Source organism: Echinops telfairi, unplaced genomic scaffold (genome assembly GCF_000313985.2).
Source record: "Echinops telfairi isolate 266 unplaced genomic scaffold, ASM31398v2 ScPeMD7_2;HRSCAF=8, whole genome shotgun sequence".
In the NCBI taxonomy this organism is placed as follows: domain Eukaryota; kingdom Metazoa; phylum Chordata; class Mammalia; order Afrosoricida; family Tenrecidae; genus Echinops; species Echinops telfairi.
Window position 1 is genome coordinate 53,428,421 of NW_022103898.1, and position 17,427 is coordinate 53,445,847.

At 37.2% G+C, this 17,427-nt stretch overlaps 1 protein-coding gene across 1 annotated transcript in view; it reads right to left on the reverse strand.

The window, feature by feature from the left end:
- The window catches only part of NAV3 (neuron navigator 3), a 694,120-nt gene that overhangs the window by 247,837 nt on the left and 428,856 nt on the right, over positions 1 to 17,427 (reverse strand). Inside the window, exons 6-7 of the mRNA XM_045289780.1 lie at positions 8,927 to 8,995; positions 5,392 to 5,537 (exon numbers count right to left, since the gene is read on the reverse strand). Of these exons, the coding sequence (XP_045145715.1) occupies positions 5,392 to 5,537; positions 8,927 to 8,995 (215 nt within the window). The remainder of the gene's footprint in view (positions 1 to 5,391; positions 5,538 to 8,926; positions 8,996 to 17,427) is intronic.

Below are 17,427 nucleotides of genomic sequence, written 5' to 3' on the forward strand. Positions count from 1 at the left end.
TGGTGTTGGGTTAATGGGTTAATGTTGGACTTGCGGGCTTGGGCAGCATTGGGTTGGGATGTTTCTGTGATGCACATTTTCTTTACATAAAACTCTCTTATCCATGAGTTGCTGTGGATTTGTTTCTCCAAAGTACCCAGACTAAAACACAGTCCAATTTTTAAGCCACACCACCAGCGGGGCTCTTAATTTAGACAGAAGTCTGTATGATAGAGTATATAAACAAACAACAGATCTATAGAGTGCTACATAAGAGTACATAAACAAACAACAGATCTATAGAGTGTTACATAATAGTGGATCTATGTACCTGGTTATATTATCACATGGGAAGTCATAAAATTAATCTGAAACTATGACAAATTGACATATTTTAGGGTTGTATAAGTATTAAATAAATGAAGGAAAAACTTAGTGGTAAGAGTCATAATTATATCAGCAGTAAAGTAATAATTAAACAAACCCCTTATACTTGAAAAATAAAACCTTATACTTCCTTAGCCTTATAATAATTTCACAGTGATAACATGATTCATTAATGTATATTATATTTATGTTTATATATAATAAAATATATTCTGACAGTGTTGAATCACTATATGTCCATGATTTAGCAACTATTACACAAAATTTAATGCAAACTTCACATTACACATTATAGCTTTATAAAATCTAACTAAAATGCTGCTAAATTCTTGGCATCAACCCTATTAATTCTAGCTTAAGAGTATAAAGTAATATAAAGGTTTCCACACAGGAAACCCTTTATGTAATACATTAAGAATAAAGTAATAAGTAAAGAATAAAGGAATGTGAGGCTTTCTTCCACGGGAAGAAACTTCATGAGAATCACAGAATCAAGGAGGTGCCTCTTAAGTAGCAGCCTTGGTACCACCTGAGACTCAGGGGAGGAACTGAAACCACATGACAGCCTGTCCTCTAGACGCGCAGCATGCTTCTCAGCAACATGGAAATACTCCGCTCCACGAATGAGCCCTGTGGAGGCCCAAATGTTTACACCTCACAATCCAGAAACTGCATTCCAAATGCTGACGTCCCTAGTAACACTAAACTGTTTACAGCATTTCAGACTTTCCATCTAGATTTTAAAATCCACTGGGATCGGCTGAAGAAAGTAACTTACTTCAGGCATACAAATCTACACTCAAGTGAACCAGGGTCCAGCCTTTGTGTGGTCCCTGATTTCCAGTGAACAGGTAATTCTATTTTCTTTAAAGCACGAGTGTGTCTAGAGTCCTCTCATAAGGTGTGGTATGTTCATTGTTGACTCCTAAAAAGCAGGCCATTCCGAGGAGAAACTGAGTAACTTTTCAAAGAAATAGGTCTATGCCATGCCTGTTATCTTCATTTCCCATCTGTTCTGAGAAATCTGCCCCCACATTCCAACTTCCACAGAATAGTAGATGGTGTGACATTCTATTATTCCAACATTTCTTTTCCAGCCTTCACAGTGAGTGACAATCTATGACAACAGTCAGTGACACTTTCATTCATTCGGTGAAAAGAATACACTATGTTTTGAAATGCAATGTTATTAAAGTGATAGTAGATTTATTCTTGAAGTATGAGTTGTGATTTTTGATTGATTGGTTAACTCCTGCAGTCTTCAAATAAGGTAGTTCTTAATGACAATTGTGGAAAATTATTTCACTGACAAAAAATTTTATAATAAAATTGCTTTAGTTGCGTAACAAACAGTACTTACTATCATATAAATTTAATATAAATTTGAGAATGTTAACGTGATAAATTGCATTCCTTTATAACTATGACTTATTAAAGAAAGTAGAAGGTATATTTCTAGTTAGAAGCATCTAGGAAGATATTACAGAGGAAATGGTTAAACCTTCAAGGAAAACAATGCTTAATTTATTAAATTGAAATGCTAAAAATTTCTAATAACCAAAGGGAATAGGAATTGGTTATTTGGTTTATAATAACCAACGGGAATACTCAAACTAGTACTTTTTAAATTCTGTAATGTCAATACCCCAGACTTAAAAAATCCTGGTTTAACTTTCAATATAATTGCTCACATTCAGAATATCTGTACAAACTTGACTGTGGTATCATATTGCCAGAAGATGGAATCTTAAATGTTTGAATAAACAATGTTACAACCATTAATTATGACAGAAAAAGGTTGAATCAAACTTTTACCCAAAATTAGTATTTGAAATTCTAAGACATATAAATTATTGTATGTTTATGTTTATCTTGCTTATGTTCCTAATTGAAGATGCAACTTTTAAAACATAACATGAAATAAAAAATGGTTAATTTGTAATCACTGAAACTGGATACAATGACATAACGTTTCTCAACCCCTCCACCCGCCCCACCATCATGACCCTGTCGTGCCTTCCACTTCGGGCTAGACTAGAGGGGAACCTGCACACTGGTGCAGATAAGAGCTCAAAGCACATGGAATCCAGGTCAGATAAGCTCCTCAGGTACAGAAATGGGAGCTGCGATACCAAGAGGGTAGGGGGAAGGTGGGGAGAGGAGGGGAGGAAGGCCGAACCCATCACAATGATGGATACATCACCACCACCACCACCCCTCCAGCCCCACCACCACTCTCTAGGGGGATGGACTACAGAAACATGGGGGAAGGGAGACAGCAGTCAGTGTAAGATATGACAATAATGATAATTTACAATTTATCAAGGGGTCATGAGGGTGGGAGTGTGGGAGGGAGGGAAAATGTGGAGCTGATACCAAGGGCTCAAGCAGAAAATATGTAGAAAATAATGATGGCAACTTATGTACAAATATGCTTGATACAATTGATGTATGCATTGTTCTAAGAGCTGTAAGAGCCCTCAATAAAATGATCCTTCAAAACAAACAAACAAACAAATAAATAAATGACCCTTGGCGTGAGGAGAAGAGGCAGTAACACAGAGGAGGGTGGAGTGAGCTCATCGTTTTCCTACCTGAGTGACAATGCTAGACATGCACTTGTTCTTTGTAAATTTCCTTTGTCTTCATTCATGTGGCCAATTAGGGATTTTTTTCATATTAAAAAGACCTCAATATGATAGAAAGATGTAACCAGTATACAGAGACTATCAATCAGAAATGAGAAATATCTGGCAACATATTCCAGACAACCAGCCAATGAAAGCCCTACGGAGAACAGAAGGCCAGCAACGGACATGATGAGAATGGTCAGCCTTCTGAAGGACGTGCCCACGGTCCCTGGACGTGTTCAGCTATTGTTCAACGGAAAATTGAACAAATGACTCTGTGATGCTTTATCAAAACACAATAAAATATTATTTTTAATAAACCCTCTGTGCATAACAGCAAAAGTCATGTTTCAGATACAACAAATTCTAAAGGTTGTGTTGTATCTTATGACTCATTTTAAACATGTTATTGACAGTTTATAGATATTGAATTCATATATTTATTGTACTTAAAAAAAGAGTTGTGAATGTGAGACCACACAGTCTGAAGGTTTCAGGACTTGAAGTTCCCACGGACTGAAAACAACAGCTAACTTCCTGTTGACACGTCTCTGGCTTAAGCACAGTACCCAAGGAAATCTGTTCTGTATGGCTCCTAATATGTGACATGTCTCCACCTTGTGGTCATTTTAAATATTGCTCACTCTCTAAATCTGCACCATTTTCCTACACATAGCAAACAGATGCTCCCTGGCAAATAAACACATTAATGGCTGTCTATTTTTTTCATTTTTTCCTTTAAAAACCATAACTAAAAGTTTAATAAATGTATCTAACACGACAAAAATCAGATACAGTATGATTTCCAAATGTGAGTTACCTAGGATTTCTAGTTTCTTTATCAATATTGTTAGTAATTTTGTGCAAAATTCTCATGTAATGGTGGTACTATGAAGTGCACGTGGATACCTTGGGAGTCCAAGGTTTCTGTATTTCAATGCATGCTCAGCTTTATTCAGAATTTCATTCCAAATATAGAAAGCATTAGTGTGAACCTAGATAGCACTTTCTGGAAAAGTCACAATAATGAAGAAGCCTGGCTTTCTGACGAGAACCTGCGATCTTCCTCTCTCCAGGAAAACTATAATTCCTCAATGTTTATTTGGATCTGAAACAAGGGATTTTACATTTAAAGGGCAAACTTGCAGCTTTCAAACCTTTTTGTTTCCCAAACAGTCTTACCTCACCCCTCCCCCATACTCAGTTTAAGAGCTGAGGATCTTACAAGAATCAAGACAGACGGCTCTGCTCTAAGGACACTGAGCATTGACTCCTGTTTCTTTCATATCAGGGAGATAAACGTTTGCAATTGTCAATGGATAGTCATACCAAGCCTGAGCGAAAGTTGCCTAATTATATTCTCTATCTGAAACAATGTGAAATTATTTAAACTGAGAGGGGAACTATCCTACATGGTTGTCTTAGTCAACATTAATTTCCCCACTTTTCTACAAGTAGTACACACTTGTGACTTTCCATGGAGAGTTGAATATTATGGAGCATTCGGGTTCTGTACATATAAATGAATACACGTTCTTAAAAGATTTCTACTGAGTTTATTTGTAAAGTACACATACCTCACCCCAACAATATGTATCAAACCCAGCTTGTCTTAAAATGCAGGTTCTGAACTTTGCAACAAACCATGTGGCATGTAGTACATGTATGATCTGTCTTTAACACAGATTTTTCCTAAATGTCTTTTTGTTCCCTCGTGTTTTGTTGTTTAATATTTCTATTGTGCGTAAATATAAGAAAATATCAGGTAACTTCTGTCTTTAGCGAAAAACAAGGCCATGATACATTTGTGCTCTGTTGCTTCCAAAGATAAATACCTACCATTATGTTTTCTCAACCGTCAGTCTGCCAACCTTAACTGCTCAAAACACTTAGGGCTTTTGTGCTTTATTAACTAAGGTGAAGGGTTCAAACAGACTGCAAATGGCATTAGGATTCCCAGAAAATCATGAAGAGTCATAGACAATTTGATTGTATATGCATCCTGGGAGGAACAATTTTTGAGAAATGGAATTTATAAGTGGTATGAATTCAACTGCTTTAAAATAATAAATGAATTTACCAGATCTACTCGAGTATAAGCCGACCTGACTATCAGGCGAGGCACCTGTTATCAGAAAAACTGCATTAAAAATGTGTTGAAAAACTCGGCTTATATACGAGTATGTACGGTACTTTTAAAAAATGGTCTTTAGATTAGAAAACACCTTAAGAAAGCTAGAATTTAGAAAGAGGCAGTTAGACATTAGCAGAAGCCCCCACTGACATAGTCCTACCCCCAAAGCTGCAAAACTGATCAAATATTGGATTGAGTGTATCAGTTAAAGGACGAGTGTGTTATGCTGGTGTTGGCACGAGGTAACAGGCAACAACTTACCTTTTTCATTTCCATTTGCATAATTTGGAGGCTTGTTTTTGTCAATGCTGTTAAAGCTCTGACTTCTCCTATTTAAATTAGAGGCTCCCTGGACTTTGCTGCTGTTGCTGCTGCCTGCAGCCGGTACCCGAGAGGGCCCTGGAAGCCTGGAACAGTATCAGAAAAATTGCATCATTATTGTACCTTATTGAAATATAGGTAATGGGAGGTTCTGGAAAGGTAAGATTTAACACAAAAGCCACAATAAAAGATGTTATAAAATCCATTTAGCAGAACATGGTAATTTAAGTGACAAATAAATAGCTCAAAAGCTTTGAGCATCTTCCAAAAAAATGTTGTTGCAAGTTCCCAATCAACATTCCCTAAAGTGTAAGGTAATATTTCACTTTGAAGTTATACTTACCTCATCCCCTAAGGAACACAACTTTGTCGTAAAAGGACCCTAAAAATTCCATGACAAACGAAGAAAAAATAACACTTATTTGTATTATAATTTCAGGTGGCATTAATCAGCCATCTACAGTCATGGTTAAGAATTATTTTCAATGTATAGGACATTTATTCTTATCTGTGGATAGTTGCATTTTAAGTCAGCTTCAACATGAATGATACCAAGAATAGGGGGTTAAATACATTACATGCAGCAAAATAATATTGAAGATCCCTGCTTGTAAACCACTCCAATTAAAACATGGGGCAGGGACCAAGGTAAGAAGGGAAATTTCTTTTGCCTGATCTGACTCAAAGACTCATTCTCTCACCAGAATAAACCCAGACTTTGGTTTATTAGCTCCTAAGTGTGGCCGACTGATCACAGGTGCAAAACAGCAGAAAAAAAAATGCTGGTCTCAGAAAAATAAATCAGTTATCAGAATGAGAATTTATACCTATAGTAACAGCAGCTGTAGCTTTTTTAAAAAAAATAGATGAAAAGATATGAAAAATGTATGCAGGCTATCTTAGAATTAAGAGAATTAGAAAGGAAGTTATGATCTATAGCAATTTCATTATTAGTATAATTCAGTCATCACTTTGGGTGTCTCATTTCATTCTTTAGGGATTTTTCCCACTAGAATTCAAATACCGTCGCAACTATTTTATGGGTTGTGTCTACAATATATATTTCTGAATTTATTGTTTTTATTACTGACTTAATTTGTAGGCACATAATCAACTCAATCTGCTTTAATTAACAGAAAAACGAGAATAGAAAAATAGAAAATAAAAAACGAGAATAGTCCAAATTAAGAAGTAAGTGTCCCAGTAAACTCCCTTTAGAAAACAGTTTGTGAAGGTTGCTAACATCTTGCTGGGATCTGCTGCCACCACGTGCTTGTCACTGGGTACTACTCTAAAATGTCCTGGCTGAAAAGAAAATGACCAAAAATAATACAGAGGATATCCATACGGCACTCCGCTTTCACACGGTTCTACGTTATATGCATTTTGGTAACGAACTTTCTCTGGGTCATAAAGGTCTCAAACATAAAAATCCCGCAACTTCACAGTTAGCACAGTAAAAAATTTTAATTCCACTTCCTAATTGCATTTCACTTAATTTTATCCATAGGTCGTTAAATATTAAGATTGTCGTTCAGGCAAATGCTTCGTTAATAATAATAATGGAAACTGCTAAATGGAATAAACATCAGAAAAATGGAAGGATAAATTTAAAAAACAGAAGTGTTGATTTCTTGGAAGAATTAATGGTTTCCAAATGCTCACTGTGTCTGGAGTTTGCATGCATAAGGCTAATAAATATTTCCTTTGGGTAATTTACTAATTAGAAGTTGTGTCATAGACAGGATTAGAGTCTTGTTCAAATGATTCCAACATTTAACTTTTGGTCAAAAACTTTGTCCGTGTAACACAATAATCACAGGAGCAAGAATTTACAGTCCCAGTCTCTGTGCTCTACAGAAGAACTCAGGGATTTGGCCTGTGTCCCAGTCCTAAGAAACCTGAGAACAACCCTTGCATGGACACAGACCGTTCCCTCCAAACCACAGGTACCAACAAACGTTGTCGCAAACTTGACCTGATTCTAGCGCGCGATTAGAAGGCATTTTGATCTTTACTGTGATTCTCGAAGCCAAGTGATCTTCAGACCTCAGAAGAACAAACGAAAACAAATGTAAAAGTCCATTTGCTCTTCATTATCCTAAATTGACAGGCGGCCAAGGCCTCCAAATCATTCATCAAAATAATCAAAATAATAAAAAGAGAAATGAAACAAAAAGGAGAGGATGTTCTCTTTCATGAAAGTATTTAAAATATATTTTACATGCACACATCTCAGAAGCTTACTGTACATGGCAGGTCACTGTTTACTGTACACATCATTAACATCATTTTGTTCTAAGTTTGAATCAAATACTCTTACTTTTCTTCCTCTCAAGAATATTTTGACAGCCATGGCTATGAACACAAGAGGAGAGGCACGTACTCTAGTCAGAAACCGTGTGTGTGGTCAAACGTGACGTCACAGGACTGGGTAGTGGAGTACTGAGCAGTAGCAGACCACCACTGAGATGCTTCGTCAGGGGGTGGAAAGGCACAGGGTCTCATAATGATTGGGGCTGCAAAACACCATGCTGTGGCTTTACTCGGCTGCCTGAGGCCACCATTATGCCCTCATTGACGTAAAAGTTAAGTAATCCACCTCTTATCAACCATTTTTATATACTGATAGCTTTCATAATGCAGTGTAATGTATTGGAATTGACACCCTTTCCAACTCATATATAGCACAAATCAGAAAAATTAAACTACAGACAATATTTTGGTTACGAACAAGACCCATTCCTCAGTAGGTCTGTAAGTCCAATTTGAAGGTAAGTCAGCACACATGCTGATGGTTCTTATTGAGCCTTCCTAGAGTGCAAGAAAAGCTAGAAGCTTTTCAGTGACCTAAAAGCTGCTCGCGCAGCAAGGTGATTGTGATGAGGAATTAGTTGAGAGCGGGTGTTGGTTCTATTGTCACCAAGTGCGGGCACATTTGCATGATATTAAAAAGCAAGTACTGGTTGCTCATCAATTGGGTGTTTATAACCCCGAGATTGCTTGTCTTATGGGTAGAAAAACAGCCCAAGGTACCCCAGTGCTAACATTTTCATTGAAACTGCCAATATTTTCAATTCTCTTTAACCTGTGTAACAATTAAGTGTGTGTCTTCTCAAAAGCGAATCACAATTTTTGGCAGTTTTACTTCAGATTCTGTGACCTGGAAAGAATGGGATCTTTAAGGTTAAAAAAAAATTGTTTCAACTTGCTGTAAAAGTAGAATGTAGACCAGCCCAGTCACAGCACTGTGTATAACTAAACTGAGATAGAAGAAGCCAAAATCCATCTAATGATATACGCAAACAAGGTCGTCTCAGAGACTGTGTGTGGTGATTCTTTAAGGAGGAAATCTTGTCATCCAGTATTGTATCATTTGTTTGTTTGTTTTTCCATTTAGAATGACAGCACAAAATACTCTGGGGCATTTACTTGAATACCACTAACAAGCAATAAATTAGAGATATTAACTGACCTAGTAGGCTTTTTTTGACTGGTTGCAATTCCACTGTGATTAGACTGAGTTGCATATCTGGCTGCCAGACTGTATGAGGAGAAACAGAGAAATTGAATTAAAGAAATCTGTTGACCATGGAAAGAAAACACAAGCTTACAAGAGAACTATGAATTAATGAAATGCAATTGGAACATGTAAAAAGAACAAATAAATTAGAATATAATGATAATGCAACATATAAATTAGGAATGCACTATGAAATAATGTAATATACCCCTTGACATAAGTGCCATAGTTGACTTTAAAATTATGGCTACATCATATAAATATGCTAATAGTATCATTTCCTCATTAAAATAAATCATTTTATAGGTGGCTGACAATTTCAGGAAAATGGTTTGCCTCCCTGAAAGAAACCCCTCTTATTAAAAATTATTAAAGTGAAAAGTATCTGTGATTAGCTTATTACTTTTTCTAATTTAAAATCTAAATGTTATTTTTTTTTAAAAAAGAGTTCACCATTTTCTGGCTTTCATCCAGCCAGTCGTTGTGGATTCCTAGCACTCACTGGAAACTTTTAAGGGGGTGAACAATAAAAAGTATTTTGTCTAAAAGCAAATCCGCACCCAAATTGGAGCTTAAGGGCATGATTTTCTTCAGAAACAAGCATAACAAATACTTGACGCCAATTTCTGAACAAACCTTAATTGTATTCCTTAATGATTGCTTAAATCACAGCCTTTGATCAAAGGCATGAAAGAAATCAGTATGTAAAACAAGCTCATACAACAATAAACATTTAAAATTTGTTCTTCTAATTACTAACTTGAAAAAAGTTTAATGGCATACTGATAGAATGCAGTGGCAGAGAATGCACACTTCCTTTCAATTGATGCTTAGTAGCTCACAAACGAAACGAAAACTTACATTTCAAGCTAAACTGTTCTCTGCTTTTCTTAAAAACCCCAAACCCTAACCCACTGTCTCCGAGTTAATTCCAACTTACAATAATTTGCCTACGGGGTCTGAAATGAGTGTTCTGCAGGACAAGTGAGGAGTGAGACCCAAGACCCAAGAGGCTCACACACCCTGTGGACATGGCTTGACCTCTGAGTGAAGAAACGATTTTCAGGGGAATTGTGGATGAGTTTCCATGAGGTTGATTATTCCACATGTACAAAAGGGATTCCAAAACTTCAAGGAAAAAAATCCCATTACCTATAAAATCAATTTTGCACACGTTTTTTAAAAGCTCCCTCATACAATTTCAAAGGCTCCATGGAAAGAGAAGCTACTAGAGGGTGCTGGAATCAGAGCTAAAAAGGTCAACTGGAGCTCATGTACTAGCTGATTTACTCCCATGCCGAGGGACCAGAAAACAAGAGGATAATGTTAACGTGAGTTAACCCTTACTCTACTGCGTCAGGTTATGGTGGAAATATGCAGGTCCTCATAGGTGACTGGCTCATGGGAGAAACAGGGTACCCTTATATGGATGGAGAGTTTTGGGTTCACAGAACCTTGATTTTGCATTGTCTCAGTACTTAATTGTTTCCATGACATGATTCTGTAATGCTCTGAAAACAATCAGATAGTAACTAAAATATAAAGAGAGCATAATACCAATATAATAATATCAGACATTACTTTAAAGATGAAAACACTTAATGTAAAGAAAAAAATCTCTTGTGAACTTCTCAATGTACTTTGTGAGTTCAAGAGTAAGATGATCATTCAAAGGTCTATTACATCTACCTTCTCGAGATTGAACACAAGCATTAGTAATAGAGACAACAATAAAGCAATGTATTTTGTTTCTGAAAATGAATGCTATCTGAATTATTATTTCTACATAATTTTTAAAGCAGCATAATTTTTAACATGCAGACAGAAAAGAAAACAAAAGTCCACGAAGTTAAGTGCATTGGCTAAAATCCATTTGTTTTGGTTTTGGCCTGCGTGCATCTTCAAATTTATTTTTGAAAAGAATATTCAATGCTTGCTGCCTATTCTATCTTATGAGCTGTCACACTTAGATCCCTTGGAATTTGGATTATTTTGTAACTATGCAGTGGTTATCATACAAAAGCACTCTTCGGCTCTAGTTCTATTCCAAACCCCTTCTCATGGACCCTGTTGGTCCTTTCACCTCTTGGAAATTTCAAAGACTGCCATCGGAATCCATTTGCCATTATTATTGTGATGTTCTCTTTCTTTCACTGAGACCTCAGCTTTTCCCCATCTCTTAAAAAGTCAACCCCCCCATGTTGTGTCCTCTTTCTTCAAATAGTTTTATGTATTATTTCACTTGCTGCTTCTTAAAGTTCTACCTTCTACACCAGACATCTGCTTCCTGCTCTCCGCCATCAAATCAGTTGAGTGAGAAGTGGTTCATTTATAGTATCCTCAAACTCACCACCCCAAATATCCCCTTTTCTTTCTCTAATCTCCCAAGCCCTCATCAATTGTTTTCTTTAACTTGTTCTATTTTTAGTTAGTTAGTTTTAATCATTTTATTGGGGGCTCATACAACTCTTACCACAATCCATACATCCATTCATTGTGTCAAGCACATTTGTACATTTGTTGCCATCATCATTCTCAAAATATTTGCTTTCTACTTGAGCGCTTGGTATCAGCTTCTCATTTTCCCCTCCCTCACCGTTCCCCCTCCCTCATGAATCCTTGAGAATTTATAAATTATTATTATTTTGTCATATCTTACGACGTCTCCCTTCACCCACTTTTCTGTGGTCTATCCCCCAGGGAGGAGGTTATATGTAGATCCTTGTAATCAGTTCCCCCTTTCCACTCCACCCTCCTGGTATTGCCACTCTCAGCACTGGTCCTGAAGGGATCATCTGTCCTGGATTTCCTGTGTTTTCCAGCCCTTATCTGTACCAGTGTACATCCTCTGGTCTAGCCAGATTTGTAAGGTAGAACTGGGATCCTGATAGTGGGTGGCGAGGAAGCATTTAGGAACTAGAGGAAAGTTGTATGTTTCATCACTGCTACCATGCACCCTGACTGGCTCGTCTCCTCCCTGCAACCCTTCTGTAAGGGGATGTCCAACTGCCTACAGATGGGTCTTGAATCCCTAATCTGCACTACCCCTCATTCACAATGATTTGATTTTTTGTTCTTTGATGCCTGATACCTGATCCCTTCAACACCTTGTGATCACACAGGCTGGTGTGCTTCTTCCATGTGGGCTTTGTTGCTTCTGAGCTAGATGGTTACTTGTTTACCTTCAAGCCTTTAAGACCCCAAACGCTATTTCTTTTGATAGCTGGGCACTATCAGTTTTCTTCATCACATTTGCTTTTGCACCACCTTTGTCTTCAGCAATCGTATGGGCACGGTGAGCGTCACTCTGTTCTTGTGTCATGGGAATCTGAAAACTTGAGAGTCGATTCATCTATTTTTTCCCTTTTAATTATCAGCAATGGCTATCAAAAACCCAATCATGTTGCTGCAACCTGCAGAAACTCATTTTAATCTATGCTTGTTTCAGTTACTAAGTTCATCAAAATGATTAAAGCACTGATTACCTCTAATCATGCCTCTAGCATACAGGGGTTCAAATGTCATGTTTATAATTTAATTAATTTTATGGAATACACTTATTCTAAATGGAAAATTAGAGCCAGAAAGCACTACAAAATTTTTTCTCGACTGATATCATAGGTGAAGAAAGGAAAATGGGAAACATTTCATAAATTCACACAGCTACACAAGGGCAGATTCAAAGCAAATATAGACAGTAAAGGGCATCTACAAAATGCTCTTACGTGTCCAAACTTGTTTTCTGTTCTTTTCCTCTTCTCTGACCTTATCCCTGCTATAATTCATATGGGAATATTTTCTACATGTGTCTACCTGCAGGAGCAGTGAATTATTTTTTATAGCTTTTTCAGCCAAAGTCTCTTATTCCCACCAAATGATCTTTTCCTGCTTGGGTCTGATTAGAAGGTGGGTGAAAACTACTGATATGATTCACCTGTGAGTAACTGTGAACTGAATTCTCTGGAATGTTCTGTTGCATATAAAATGAGCCCTCTGAGCTGGAGAAGGGATCTCATTACCAGCAAGAGCCCCAAGGGGAGTGTGTCCTCTGGACCCAAGAACCCTGTGCAATGAATCTCCTGGATCCAGAAAACAGCGATAACTTCAGTGGAGCCGCAGCAGAACCAGGAGCTAGAGCATGAACAGAGTGCTGGACATCCCAGCCCATGGAGCAACGAAAGCTGAGTGCTTTTGTGCAAGAAGGCTGGCTTGTGGAGTGGGGTGCCTCTAGGCACTTAATTCAGGGAGCTGAATTTGCTGACCAACAGAAGTGGAGCTAAATGCCTTTGGGTGGAGGCTTCCTGTGGAGTGGTATGCCCTCTGGACACTTATTAGCAGACTGGAAATATCTTTGTAGCATATCCTTATAAATGGAAATTTCTGACTGGCATTGAAACTTGTTAACTTCTTTCATAATCCTTTAATTGTGAATTTTGTCTGAGTTCTGTGTAGCTACAGCAATGGATATTATGACCCAGAGAAGTAAAATGGAGAACATTAATTAAAACAACACACTAGAACACAAAATTCTGACCATTTTTTAAGGGTTACTTTAAAGGAAAACAAGTATAGATAACATTTTATCACGTCTTATAGGAGTTAGTTAATAGTGGGGCTGTTAACTGCAAGATGGGCTGTTCTTATCCACGAGCCACTCCTTGGGAGAAAGATGAGGCTGTCTTTTCCAATACATAGCTATATTCTCAGGAACCCTAACAGGAAGTTAACTCTGTTCTATAGGGTATCTGTGAGTCAAAATGAACTCAAAGGAAATGAGTTTGCTTGGTTTGTATATAGTTGCTATGAGTCAGAATCTGTTTCATGACAATAAATATTCAAACTGTAAATATTCCAGAAAATAGATAAATATTCCAATGAATATTCCAGAAAAATGACAATGATTATTCAAACTGTTATGAACCAAAAATGAAAAATTGCTTTTCTTACAACATATAAATTACATTAAAAATAACAGTCATTTTTCAAAGTAAAGGGGAGCCTATAATGAGTTAGAACTCAAAGAAAATGTATACAGCCTATTTAGGTTTTGACACAAATAGCTAGTCTAAATCTATGAGAAAACAGGAGAAATTTAAATGCCTGGATAGTGAGCATGGTTAAATAATTAATACTATTTTTCATAATTGTATCTAGCATCTTTATTCAGAATAGATACAGTTGGAATGAAACCAGATGTTTCTAGTAGGCGAATGAGTAAATAAACTATGTTATACGCTATGGGATACTACTTAGGAATAAAAAATAAATTGTTGGTACAGCCAACAGCTGAATGAATCAACAGAGAATTATGTTGAGTAAAAAAATACCCATTCCAAAAGTTTACATACTGCATTATTTCATTTATATAACATTTATTTTCCTTTTGAATCCTAAAAGAATTATTTTGATATTTTCAGGTATCTTCCCATACAATTATTTCTACATTTTAATTTTAAATGCCATCTTTTAAAAACTTTTGTTTTTATATTCCTCCATTTCAGTTTTTAATTAAAGGGAAATTTTCATGAGAATCAAACTAAAATTTTGATTAAAATATCATCTATACTGCCATTCTGCTATTGACATCTGTTTTTTCGGATCGCCATCACATCAGATACAACTCACAGAAAGAGCCCAAGAACAACAGAGTGAGACATTGCTGAGTACTGAGTATCTTCGTGTTATGGGGGTTTGAATTAATGTATTTTTAATATTTATGAAATGAAATCCTAATGAATATTTGACTCAAAATAATCATCAATAATTGGGGCAGGAATTTGGAAGTTGGAGAAATAAATAAGAATGGTTGCTAGTGCCCTGAAAAGGATCACGTTAGAGAGTTTTGGGTAAATGTGGAACAGAAGTAAAAAATCATAAAAGCAGGCCTACTGGGCAGCGAAGAGACTTTGGGGACCGCTCCATGATGATGGCCCTGAGTCACCCTTCAGGTCTGGAACGGAACTCACCTCCAAGTTAGAAAACTCAACCCGTTAAGATCCAACAGGCAGCCTCCTTTATTCAGAGGGTTGGGAAAGGCAAAGGAGTGGGACGCGCACACACGGAGGAGGCGGGATCCGTGGTGGTGGCGTACTGAGGGGACTGAGGTGAGGGAGCTGGGACGGAACGTGTGTAAATTGTTGAATGCAAAACTGATGGTCTGCTTTGTAAAACCTGTACCTATTTCACCATCAAATGTATTTAAAAATTAAAAAGATTGGTTGTTACTTCCTCATTTGACAAAAAAGCAGGAAGCCGTCAATGTGAGACACTTCTAACTGAATGGGACAAGGTCTGAGTGCATTCAGTGGTTCCCTGTAAGGCAGAGCTAGGCATCTGTTTGCTGAAATTAGCCATTGGAAATCTATGGATCACTATTCGGCGTGGTCACACATGGAGTGCACGGGTTAGAGTCACACTGACTGTGAATTTTCTTGTTGTTTTTGCCTTTTTCTTCTTGAGCTTTACACCTCCTGCTGTAAGACTTTTATAGGAGTCTTTCAGGCTCCAGGTTTATACTTACTTTGGAACCATGATTTCCTAAAAGCACACAAAATCAAGTCTTATTCTCCTTGATCTCGCTTTTAATATTTGTCCTCTATCTTGTTGAACTCTGTATGATAAACTTGTGTAGGTCCCAGCCCTACAAAGAACCACCAGACCCCATGCCAGGATGAAGTTCAAGAATCACTATTTTGTAAACAACACATACTGATGTACAGGGTAGGTCTTACAGAGCCAATTCTTCTTAGCAATGAGCATCATCTAGAAAGCATCTCAACGACATGACTTAAAGCGTCTCAAATACATAATTTAATGAACATTTTGCGCTGTGATATAAGGACTGGAAGAAAGTGGGGTTTTGCTGTGGTTACAGGAGATACACCGAAAGCGTGAGAAACGAAACTCAGCGGGACGTCTTCTTTTTCTCGGTCCTCTGAGTCGAAGAGGGTGCAGTTTTACCATTTTTCTATTGTTAATTTTAGTGGAATTCTTATTCTGTGGAGGGTTTCCATTTTACGCAGAACCAGGCCACTGCAGGTTTTATTTATTTTAGTATTTTAACCAGAATTTTGTGTTATATTTACATTTTAGATTTCCCAAATAATTTGACAGGCAGGGTGAAATGTCATATCAGATAAGGTAACCCTCAATATTAAAATAATTTGACTTTATCAAGATATTTAAAACTTTGCTATACTTCTGAGCATATTGTAAAACAAGCAAACAAAAAGAACATTCTCCTTGTTTGCTCATTTATCACGTTGTAAATATTTACATTTCCCAGAATTTCAGCTTTATGCTTATCCCTCATTTATATATATATATATACTTAAAAAATTAACTGTACACCCCTTTCATGGGTTGTTCTGCGCAGTGAATTGATTCTGGCAGAGAGTGACCCTATAGCAGTAGTTCTAAACCTGTGGGTCGCTACCCTTTCACAGGGGTCAGTGATTCATAACAGTAGCAAAATCAATATGAAATAGCAACAAAAATAATGTTATGGTTGGGGGGTCCCCACCACATAAGGAACTGTATGAAAGGGTCGTGGCACTTAGAAGGTTGAGAAACACTGCTCTAGAGGAGAGAATAGAACTGTCTCGTTAGGATTCCTAGGCTGTAATCCAGATGGAACAGACTGTGGGGTTTGAACTATCAACCTTTCACTTAGCAACCAAACTCATTTAACTAAGCACCACCAGCACTCCTTCTTCCTGAGTAATCGCCTCTGTTTCTACTGTTTCAATCAATAAAACACTATTCAGCTAATGTTCCCAGCCTGTATCCCCAGTCTTGATCTCTCCCCTGAGCTCTAGATGCCCATGTTAACCACCACTATCTGGAAGACCCACTGAAATCTCTAACCAGGAAGACTATTGCTAAATATGTCCCCCACTCCCACCCTCTTTTCTCTCTCAGCTGAATCCACTATTGTATTATTATTTCCTTATTATTGTATCTCAATTAGACAACCAGAAGAGATGTGATTTTTGTTACCAACTCTCTGATCTCTCACCAAATCTGATCAATTTTTACAGAGACTTCTTCCATTTAGACCCTTATTAAAACTTCTCACACTTTGCCACAGCCTCAGAAACCCTATGTAGGGTGTCTATGAATCGGAATCAACTCCGTGGCAACAGGGTTTTGGGGTTGTCACTTTATCTACAATGTCTTTCACCACTCCTCTCCCCATAGCACATCCCCCTCTATTCTGACAACAGGCCATCTTTCTCAATGTAAGAAGACAGTATTTCTCCCCTGCTGAAAAATGCTTTATGCAAACTTCCTTTACATCAAACAAACACACTCCTAATAAAAGTATTGTGCCTCCATAAATTGATCTTGTTGACTTCTCTAGATTATTTCTCAACATATCCTGTGGCAATTAAAAGATATTTTACATGCTCTAATTGCTACCTTATATGTAAAATAATGAAATGTTGCACAAT